We start from the raw sequence: 11955 nt of genomic DNA on the forward strand, positions 1-11955 counted from the left end.
CACTTCAATAAAACAAACCCTAAAACCATTCCAACAAATCATTACCAAACAATATCAACGCTAAGGAGAGAATGGCTCGCGAATACCCAAAAACGAGACAATGAGACGAGATGTTTATTCCAAGCCTCGTACTCAGCAGCTCAATAAAAATTCGAAAGTGGGGCAGAATACTAAAAAGCAGTGGCCATGCGTGATCAAAAATAGGTATCGGCTGGGCACAAAGGCTTGGCAGCTTGCACATTTCTCAAGGAAATGCAGCTCAATGTGATTCCACTGCAGCCATCCTATTGCAAGACCACAACAAGTATTAACTCCTTGAGAAGCAACAAGTATTAACTCCTTGGGAAGCTACCTAAGTCCTTGCTTTAGGATAAGTCTGCTGCCAAATCCCCACAGAGCTGAACATAGCACCTTGTAGCAAATCCGGGGGTGCTTTATGAGTCTAGCACCAAGTTATCCAGATACAATAACAAAGTCCCAAATTACCCACAAAATCCATAGATGTATGTAGATCCACATTCCAAAGATTCTTTCAAGCATGGTTGTTAAATCTCACCGTTCACAGGACGTTGTTGACCAACAAATAGTGTGGACAGCACCATCCATAGCTCAGTCCTCATATCAAACAATGCAACTTCATGATGCCCAACAGTGTATACATGATAACATCACTTCCCAAACACGTACATGCAAGAGAAACAGTCCTATAAGCTGTCCACAATCCCAAAATAGTTTGAAAAAGCCCAAAAAAAAAGCCAGAAAATTGCCAGAAAAAAGCAAAAAACACTCAAAAATAACTGTTTCAAAACCAAATATCTATATGTCAGGATTTGCACCTTGATAAGGGTTTGTTCGTACATGCCTGTACAATCCATATGATGTTTGTACAACACTCGCACAGCTCTGAAGTCTATTGTAAATCAGATTTCCAGCTCTTAAAAACCCTAAAACAACTTGCTTTTATGCTTTTCCTTGCGTGAAAGTGTACCAAAACACCTTCTAGCACTCCGGAATGTCCACGACCAGCATTAGGATAAGTCAACCAGCTTTCTTGGAAGCGCCAAGCTCTAGATGTCCACAAATCAACCCCCAAGCCACCTTTTTATAGTAAGCTAATGAAAAGTCCTTCCCAAAATCTACCCTAAACATAGTTGAAACCAGGGTTACTACACCAAATCATGAGGTAGCAAGCTACCTCACCTCCCAACTGCAACCCGCATCCACCGATCCCCCCCTAAGCCAAGGCTAGAGCTCTTGCACAATCCCATTGGCCAGTGTCTAACTCCAACATCCCATACCATCAAAATCTTCCCGATGCCTTCGACATGCCAACCTACGTACTCGCCATGTGCACGGCACAAACATGTCTGCTCTCTTGGTCCAACTCAGACCTTCATTGGTGCATCTGAACAATTTTGTCTCATAAATTGATCGTGATCATCATCTGCCTGCTGCTGGCTCCTGTTTGAGCCCCTAGGGCTGTGACCCATGATACCTGTACTCGCCTTGCAAGCCCTGTCATTCTTTCAATAATAAGGCCATAAAAAATAGCTAACCTGGTATAAACAGCCATTACGTCTATTTTATTAATCCAAGATCCCTAGCCAAGTACCTACCTACTAATTCCTAATCTCGAGGCCCCCTAACCCCGTTGGATTAAGTTTCTAATCCATAGATTAGTGTCCAGGTGCATAACAGACTTCCCCTCTTCAGGCATTTACTCTTAAATAGAATTAGGGAAACACTTACTCAAACTAGCTGCTCCCCTGACCTACCTTTCCACTTAATCTTATATTCAAGGAACAACTTGTTCCTAAGTTGCCCTTCCCTGAAATCTATCACCCTTTGGGGTTCATGTGGACAATGGAACATACGACAAGTCCTCATCAGCCTCAACAAGTTCCGAAGGGGTAATAAGGTTGTTCTCAGCTTTCAACATCTCTTTCAATCAGCTAATAAACTTTCACATTCGTAGACAACTCAGTCTATAAGCAACCTCACCAATCTTTTATGTCGGTGTTGAACGCTGCCTATCAGCATTCAATTGTGCCCGATCTTGTGCACTCCTAATAGCCTCTCCTGCACTGACTAGCATTTCCTACGTATGTGCTAAAAAACCTACCCGCATCAATCTGAATACCCTTAAGTCCAAGGGTTAACTCAAGATCTAGGTTGGTATAAGTACATCAGCATAAACCAACTGTAACCAGTAGCCGCATGCATGGCACTATTATAGGCAAACTCAACCATCGAAATGTACTTCTTTCAATCTGATGGTAAAGATCATTCGGCATCTGTTGAATAGTAGCACGAGCATTCAAGAGCCCAAAAGGTAACATGAAGAACTCATAATGATGTCGAATGTGGCCACGACAGCCGCTTTAGACCGTTGTTGCAAGTGTATTCTCTAGTATACAACCTTGAAATTGATGAGAAGTGCTTGAAAAATGAAGAGAAAAAACTCCAATTTATAGATTTTGAGGCTTCAATGCTTTAGAATGGAAAGAATAAGCTACAAATGACAAGTGGCTACTTTTATTTACAAGTGTTAGCTAAATTGACAAGTGTAAGGTCACTTGTCGCATTCTAGATGTAACTACTCCCTAATTTCTTGGGATTCATTTTGTAAATTCTCTATTATGCATGGACATGGGTGTTGGACACTACATGTAGCCATGGAATGTTTACGGTTAAGCTTCCTATGTATGTGTACGCTAGCTATGTATGTGTATGCTAGTTGTATCTACGAGATCTTGGCTGCAAAGAAGCATGTTAGGCATTTGATGGATCTAGGAGAACCAAATGCAATACATGGTGCCACGGACATTTGATGAATCTTGGAGAGCCAAATGCCATAGCTTTTGTAAATTTCAAGTACATGTAAATAGTGAATGTAAACACATAACCGGTAGTAGACTTCCGGTTATCTGGATGACCGGCATAATCTGAATGGGGTTTCTTCCAAAATATGTGTTCAAATGCATACATTGTATGCATGGCTTATTTTTATTTGCATGTATTGTTTTGTTTGCTTGGACAATGCCTGGATTTTATTGCATGAGAAGCTCATGGATCTAGACACCTAGATTGCACCCATGAGTTAGTATATTGCATAATCTGTCTTCCGTTAACTTGTATTGATGGATTTGTACAAGAATAATTGATATTTTGAAGGCAGTCCACTCTTATGCGGGTTTTCTATCTCCATGCATGCAATTTAGCTAAAAGTATGGTTGAGATGATCTTCTTCTCCATAGTTAGAAACCCCCATGCATGCCACATGCATGGTAAGGAATCCCCATGCATGTGACATGCAGTTAGAAATCCCCATGCATGCGACATGCATGGCCAGAAGCTTCCATGCATGCAACATGCATGGCCAGAAACCCCCCTGCGTGCAACATGCAAGCTTTTCTAGCTACATGCATGCATCATGCAATACTTTATCTTTTCATGCACCTAAAAGTGTGCCATGCAAGTTTACTTTTCTTAAAAGTAAAGCATGCAAGCTCACTTTTCCCCAAAAGAAAAGCATGCAAGTTAGTTAGCATGATTTGGTTGCAAGAAGGCTTCGTTGTAAAGATTCGCATGTTCGTGGTTTGTTCAAATGATTTGGGCATCTGGGAACTCTTCTCGAAAAACTCTCAAAATCTATCCACATCATGGGCTTCACTCGTAACTCTTTCCACCAGGTAAGGGCTTTTCCTATTAGAAAACCCCTTGTGCCATCTGTAAAGTGTGTATCCCACTTGTGAAGCCAAGAGTCAACTATCTCCTAAGTCTCCTGCTTTTTTTCCCATATAGGGCTTTGGAGTAAAAGAGGATGCAACCAATGCTATCCCAACTCCCACTAGTGCCACCAAACACGCCATTGTTGATTGCATAATAGCAATGGTGTTGGTAAGATTCAAATTTGCTGCTCAAGCAAGGTCATCCTTGTGTCGAAGTCTACTTTGGTGACCAAGTCAGCCACCGTCACATATGCTTCATCAGCCATGATAATTCCAAGTTAATGAAGCACATGAGTTGCATGATGCACCCTACCTGCCCCATCATAACCCTAACCTTGTTACGCCAATTTTTACATGATAGTACGCAAATTTGAGGTTAATCTTTGTGAATATATGAGCACCATAAAGATAGTCAAAAAGTTCATCTATCTTAGGGATTGGATAACCAATTTGGGGATCCAAATTGAGATTTGCTCAAATTGGGCAACCAATTAGGGGATTTTGTCCCAAATTGGACAAAACCCCCAAATTTGGGCATCAAATTGAATGCCCATTTCTGAATGTTGAGAAGATGGGCTTATAGCTTCGATTTTTGTAAGTTTTTCTCATACTTAATAGAAGTCTCTTTTTGCAAAAAACAAAAAAAAAACAAAAAAAAACTGCTCGCCTTGAAACGTCCTACGTTTCACTCCATGCATAAAACGTTTCACCAACGTTTCACGTTTCAGGGAAAGTGAAACGCGTTTCGCGGTGACCCTGGATTGAATCAATACATAACCTTAAGGTACCATCTTTCTTCTTTTGAAAAAGCACAGGAGCACTCCAAGGAGAAATGTTGGGTTGGACGAACTTCTATAAAGAGCTATCTCAACTATTCCTTAAGCTCAATGGCTTCGAGAACATATATCTTATAGGCTCTCTTTGTAGTAGGTTGCACTATTGGTATCAACTCAATTTCGTGATCCACTTCATGAACTAGGGCCATTTTTTGGTTGAAAGAAGAAGCTTGATGATACGCAAGTTAGATGGCACACTTAGGAGAGAGACGTCGGCGAGATCATCTTTATAGAACCTAGTTTGTTTATTGATTGACCACGAGTCGATTAAGTATATTTATAATAGACTTGAGTTGAGGGGGAGTAAGGCACGTGGGCTGAGTTAATGAAAGACTTTGATATGGAAGTAAAGTATCAATAAGGGTAGCGTGAACTCAGTTGCGGGTTGCCTTAAGTAGAATTAAGGAGGTGAACTCTTCGAGCTTCACCGAGATTAAGACTGACCTTTATGACTCCCTATGAGATCGATGATTATTTGGTCAGTATTTGTTGTAGGTCCAGGTAGAGAGCATAGATCTAGACTTGGACTCGAGTTGTGCCATTTGTGAGTGTGGTAGGTGGCCAGCTCCTTATTCGTAATGGGTTGACGCTCGAGAATGAGAAGGTTTGTGTCGTGAATGACGTTGAGAGAAGGAAAAGGATCTTGTATGAATGTCATGACGCTCCTACAATGGGTCATCCACGGATACAATGAAGTTATGAACCTATGATTTAGTGAAATGGACGTTTTATTGGCCTATGATAAAGGCATATATTTAAGACTATGTGATAAAGTGTCGTCAATGATAAGTGAATAAGGTTGAACATCTTAAGGATGGAGGCATGTTACATCCTCTAGAGATCTCGAGAGGTAAATTGGAGAGTATTTCCATAGACTTCATTGTAGGTTTCCCAGGGACCAACATAGAGCACGATGTTATCTGGGTGGTGGTATACATATTGACGAAGATGGCATGAATTTGACCTACAAAAGTGACAGAGAAGGCAACTGAATTGGCACAACAATTTGTTGAGTAACTTTTAGGTTGTATAGATTGCCTTTTAATATAGTCAATGATAGAGACTCCAAGTTTTCTGGACATTTTTGGCAGCTAGTTTTCAAGAGATTGGAGACTTATGATTGCTTTTATTTTTTTGTGATTTTGTTTCATGATTTAGTGACATCTATATTCTAGAGTATTCTTAGTGATGATTTGTATTCAACAATTGGTCCACTACTTGTTCAACAATACAAGCAAACACACCTTCCCAGTCGGTGCCCTTCAAAGGGTTGTTTACTTGTTTGAGACCCAATATGATTTACTCTCCCACTTCGCTGAGTTTCACTTGTGAATATCAAATCGTCAAGTTTAAGTGCTTAATATGTGCTCTAATCAAGTTTATAATCTATCTCCAAGTCTTCGGCATGCAACATTTGTCAAGTATGTAAGAGCCAAATCTTGCATACTTCTGAAATATACACCCCCTCCCTGTATGAAACATTTTGAAACTTTCCAAGATTTGTATGAAACATTTTTAATATGCGTTTTTTATGAACACGGTACACCTGGTAATTGTGCCCAAGAAGAAATATCTATAACAACAATAACCTATTTACTCCCTAATCCCCTCTACAAACCGAGATAAGATTTGTGAAAGCACAAGGAAAAAACAAAAGCAAGTCCCATTCTTGAGATTATTCTAAACAGCATCATTGAAATAGTAAACGCCTAGACAATAGTTGAGAAAAAGGACTACGAAGTTGTGCATTGCCTGCCCCAAGAAAACCACTTTTTAACCCACTCACTAATATTCAAGATCATGAAGATAAACCAAAAAACACTCGACCCAAAAAAAAAAAACATTCCATTGAATACAGTTCAATATTTAACCTCAAAAAAAAAACATTCCATTGAATACAGTTCAATATTTAACCTCAAAAAAAACCACATGATATTAGTTATGTAACGCATTTCATACAGTTTGAAACATACAAGACGTTTTGTTAAGCATTTCGTGGCAAGTATGAAATGTGTTTCATACCTACCCAAGCCCTATCCACTTGATGTTGCAACTTGCATGGATAATGCATCATTGTATGATCATGATTCAGGCATGTTATAGCTTCTATGAGCTGGTTATTAGGACAACATAAATTTAACTGAATATATATGATTTTTGGGAGCAGTACTCCCCCCCCCCCCTTTATGACATTTTCAAAAGGTATGAAACGTTTTTTGAAACGCCTGACTACTATGTTCACCTCCCCATGGAACTCTCTTGACTAAAAATTCTCCAAGCCTTCCCAAAATGAAATGGCCACTCAGTGGTTAGGTATTCCTAAAAGCTACAAATATTGAGTATAGACAAAGTCTTACCTTGCTCAGCTTAGGCATGATGGAAGGTGTAGCCACGCATTTGTCAAAATCAAGCTTGCCACCACCTGAAGGATTTCTGTGCCATCGCACAACCTTTCATTAAAACTGTTCTAAGACAAGGCTAAACCTGCAAAAAGTTTAACAAAAATGCACCCAAAAAGAGCCACAACTAGCCTATACCGTGAAGCAAGATCACCTTACTTTGCAGAATAATGTCAATCAAATCCTCAGCACCCACAAGGTCAGCACCAGCAGATTTGGCTTCCTCTGCTTCATCATCTTCAGCAAATACAGCAACTCTCACACTCTGCCACCAGCCATTATCAAAAACTTCAGCAATAATCTTATAGATAGTCAGAACTAGCAAAAAACATTATTACGAGAGCCAACCTTCCCGCTGCCATGAGGTAGTGTGGCAGCACCTCGAACCAACTGCACAAAAAAACAATGCCAATCATTTTCTGTAACACTTTGTATTTATAAACAACAGAGGCATGTAATGAACTGCACTAAACAAGGTTTACAGGAGAAACCTGATCAGATCTCTTTGGGTCCACACCCAAGCGGATTGCAGCTTCAACAGTCTCATCGAACTTAGCCCTGCGTTTTGCCTGAAAAACGTTTACATTATGCTGCCATTACTTTTGAAGCATGCAAAACCTTTGGCAGGTTTCTGAACATAATTTTTAAAAAATAGAAAGCAAAAATCTACAGGGAAGAAAAACAAAACTCTACAATGCAGAGCACCTAGAGCTGGGGATGCAGAGTGTAAGGGAACAAGGAAGCCCTAGAAGGCATTGCAGATCAAAGAAACCGTAATAAAGGAGCGAAAGCCCTGGAAAGCAGAACAAGGAAACCTTAGAACTCAGACGTTCCTGCCAAGCACATACGCAGGGACGTTTCCATATAATAAAACCCAACAACGAACCCTAGACAGCATAGCAGCTAGACTCGGGCGCGTAAAGTGGACGGGCATAGTAAAACCCTAGATGCAGAAGCGACCCAGTGAAAGGATGCAAAAACCTAGACTGCAGAACAAAAAAGCTCTGAAATGTAGACCTTGACTTGGCGGATGGCATCCATGAGAGCAACGGGATCAGGCCGGCGTCTGGTCTCGACCTTCACCCTAGTAGGTATGGGGATGTCAAGCTGGTCTTCTGGGATGAACTCACGTATCTGCGGCTGCGATGGCCTGCCTGCGCCTGCTGTTTTCTGCTCAGAGGCGAGCTCCTCATGGGGCCGGTCTTCGGGAAGTGGGGCCACTTTGGGCTTGACCTCGTAGGCTGCAGGGATGATGGTGGAGGAGGAGAAGCCAGGAGAAAACTGGCTGTCTGCAGAAAGGGCATCTGCAGAGATGACCACATCCTGCCTTCGGTCCCGCCTGCGAGGAGGAGGGGGGGGCAAGGCGTCCTCCGGTAGTGGTGCGTACGAGACGATGGGAATGGTGTGCTCAGAAGCTGCTTCTTCGGTAGGGCTAGGGTTCTCAGGGCCCGCTGCAGTGCAGAACGAGAGAGGACGCAAGAGAGATCGCCGCTGCTGGGTGAGAAGAGCCTGGCGGACGAGACGATGCAACAGAGCCATTGACAACAAGACGAAGTAATATCATAGCCGGGGAACAAGATGGTGACTCGCCATAGCCAACAAGCTATAGGTTTTACAAGGGTTCACGAACATCGGTTTAAACGAAAAATTAAATGGGTTCAAGTGCTAGTTCCATGCTTTGTGACTTAGCTCCACATATCCACAATCTCTGGCTCCTTGTTTCTTTTTTTTTTACCAATATTATATATATATTATTGCAATAAAGAAGCTTTACATTTTACATCCTTGCAACCCCACCAACACCAACAAATTTAGCAACCTCTATTAAGCAAGCTACAAACCAACTCCCATCTATCATCCTCAGATACAAAAGATTACTCTTCCCAAGAAATCTGGTACCCAAGCAAAATGCAAGCTTTAACCATAGCCTCAATAGAACAACCCCTAGGAGCCTGCTTCTCCAGCACATCACCCTTCACATCCCCTTTTTTAAACCAAATTTTGACCGTTGGTCTAGTACCTACTGGATTCTCAATAAAAGCAACAAAGATGTAGCTTGCTTGCTTGACCTTCTTGTACCATCTCTTAGTTTTAGGTCCATATCTGACTGGTTTGGCATCCAACTTCAACTTTCTAAGACCTTGCAATCCAGAACACCACATCATTAGGCACATCCCAGTATGTTTGCAGGTAACACCCAAAGGAGAAGGGTTAGATGATGGCAGATTGCACAGCGCCTGAATCAACTAAAACAATTCAGTCCCACTCAACTTGTTAACCAAGCATATAGATCAGCACATACATATACACTTATGCATCAACCCACTCACATCAATTCCTGTGTCACAAGCTTCTTGTGAAAAACAATGCAATTTCCGGAATTCCAGATCTCCCACATGCAACAGAATCTAATAATATTAAAAATCAAATCAACATGTCCACCATTTGTTGTCCATCTCCTAATCAACCAGTCCCCCCATTCTTAACCCAGGCTCCCCTAATGGCAAGGCAATCCCAAAATGCATGCTTCCCATCTTCCAAGGCAGTCTTACATCTAGGGCAACATCCACTTGTAAAGTTCCTCTAAACCAGTTTAGAACCAATGGGCAGAGCTCCCATACACAAGCTCCCATACACACTCTCCACAGAAAAACCTGAGATTTAGTAGGTATTTCAATCTCCCATATTGCCTTCCAACAGCAGCTGGAGCTGAGAAAAAACTGAGATTTAGTAGGTAAATCAATCTCCCATATTTCCTTCTCCAACAATAGCTGGAGCTCCAGCTATTGTTGGAGCTCCAGCTCTAGTAGGTATTTCAATCTCCCATATTTCCTTCTCCAACAATAGCTGGAGCTCCAGCTCACGTTCCAGATTCTATCATAGTAGATGACATTATCCTCACTTATTCTCAAAGCACTGTACAAGACTCTAGTTGTGCCTTTGTCTAGCTTAGACCCATTAAACCAGGACCAATCCCTAATCCAGCAAGACTCATTCACTGTTGTGGATGTTCAGCCTTTCTACACCTCCTCCAACACATGTCTGACAAGTTATGCTTCCCTAATAGATGAGGCAAGTTCCATCTCCAGTTGCTCGGGCTCCTTCCAACCCACTAATGCCCCATCCCAACAGTCGTAAACCACCTTCGCTCTTAGGTAGGCTAATTCTGTCCCAAGCCAGCCACAGCAGGCCAATGCTTTTTTATTGGAGCCAGCATTCCTCCACACAAAATCTCTTACACATTTGACTATCTTCTACCAGTGCTCTTTTCCAAAGTCCAACACAAGGCATAGGAACATTACATAGGCATTCAATACAGTGTTGCATATAGCCACTCTATCATGGAAGGGGACCCTAATACCCTTCCATTTCTTAAGTTTCATAAAGAATCTATCTAGTGCCCAATCTGTCAATTGTTTGTTGGTCACCTCAACCCCAAAGGGAACCCCTACCAGGAAAAGGCCCGAATTTCAACATCAACTCCATCTTGCCTAAATCACCTAAATCCACTTCTACAGATTTAGGCGTCTCTATGGCTCTATTCCATGTAATGCAAACACTGTTAGCTTGCCGATTACCCGCATCATCCTTTGGTAAATAAAGCTAGCAATCTCTCTCAGGGCAGGATGAAGTCAAGGAGGTAACCCAACGACTTCCACCCACACAGGACATGATTCAGACACAATTTTGTTAACATAAAAAAAAAGAGATCAAATGGGATAACATACATCAACCTGTGATCCATGAAGAGGGGATAATTGGGAAACAACTATGACACCGCTTGTGCTTTAGTAAACATAATATTAAAGAAGCCTTTGCCTAAATATAAAACCTGAGAGACAACTCTACCATGAAAGACATTATCCTGCAGCCATCTAGCGACATCGGCTTTGGACGGAATTTTACTTGAGCAAAACACAATCACACTACACAAAGAGAACAAGTCAACTTGACTCCTCACTAGCTCAAGACACACCTGCAAACATACCTTCTCATCGCTAGTTTGAGGCTTCTTTGCTTGAGCAATGATTCTACTGGCTACCCTTTCTGGCAAGGATTTATCATGATTGAAAAGATGCAGAGGAGAAGAGAGCTTGAGCTCTTGCAAGCACACACACACTCACAAAACCCTAAAAGAGAACACACAAGGTGAGAGGGGCTGCAAATACATACTAGGGTTCTCTATAGTGTGAACCCAACTAAATGAGCTGGCGCTATAACTATGCCAGTCTCTAGAATAGCTCACACAGCCTGTCATCCCACTGGCCGCATATCACCCATGATCTCACCAACCATGCCAGTGGTGTAAGTGTGGGGCCTATCCCCAGGCGGGTCATCAGTGTCCACCGCCTCACTAGATGAGGTCGATATCTCAACACTCCCCCTCGAGCTCAACTCCATCTCATGTACACCAAGCGAAGCCCTGAATTTGCGGAGCTTCTCTGTACCCAATGCTTTGGTGAAGATGTTAGCGACCTGATCCTGTGTGCTGACATAAACAAGGTCAATGTCTCCTGCCAAAACCTTCTCTCTATATGCTTCGTGCGAGCATGAAAAAACTGGGTTCCTGGCCAACTGTATACTGCTAATGTTGTCATAGAAAATGACAACTTGTCTATTCACTGATAGACCCAAATCTGCAAGTAGCTTTCTCAACCAAGCTACCTCACATGCTGCCATAGCAGCACCTCTGTACTCGGCCTCTATATTGGATAGAGCAACTGTAGGCTGCTTCTTGCTGCTCCAAGTCACAGAGCAGCACTCCCCAAAGAAAACATGAAGCCACTAGTAGATCTTCTATCTGAGATACTACCAGCCCAATTAGCATCTGTGTACCCATGTACACATATCTCTGTCCCAGTTTCATAAAATAGTCCACAATGCAAAGTAGACCTCACATACCTCAATATGCGTCTCAATGCATCCAAATGCAGCTTCCGAGAGGAACCTGCATAAACTGACTCACCAACCCAACAGCATACCTCAAAT

At 42.0% G+C, this 11955-nt stretch overlaps 1 protein-coding gene across 1 annotated transcript in view; it reads right to left on the minus strand.

Moving 5' to 3' along the window:
- The window catches only part of LOC147632647 (Ribosomal protein L1p/L10e family), a 55075-nt gene extending 46457 nt beyond the window's left edge, over nt 1-8618 (minus strand). The window contains exons 1-5 of the mRNA XM_086807459.1: nt 7984-8618; nt 7458-7535; nt 7315-7356; nt 7126-7231; nt 6925-6989 (exon numbers count right to left, since the gene is read on the minus strand). Of these exons, the coding sequence (XP_086663585.1) occupies nt 6925-6989; nt 7126-7231; nt 7315-7356; nt 7458-7535; nt 7984-8505 (813 nt within the window). The 5' untranslated portion in view covers nt 8506-8618. The remainder of the gene's footprint in view (nt 1-6924; nt 6990-7125; nt 7232-7314; nt 7357-7457; nt 7536-7983) is intronic.
- Between the last annotated feature and the right edge of the window lie 3337 nt (nt 8619-11955).

The sequence above is a fragment of the Cibotium barometz genome, chromosome 13 (assembly GCF_041138505.1).
Source record: "Cibotium barometz isolate CiBa-2024 chromosome 13, ASM4113850v1, whole genome shotgun sequence".
NCBI classification, from domain to species: domain Eukaryota; kingdom Viridiplantae; phylum Streptophyta; class Polypodiopsida; order Cyatheales; family Cibotiaceae; genus Cibotium; species Cibotium barometz.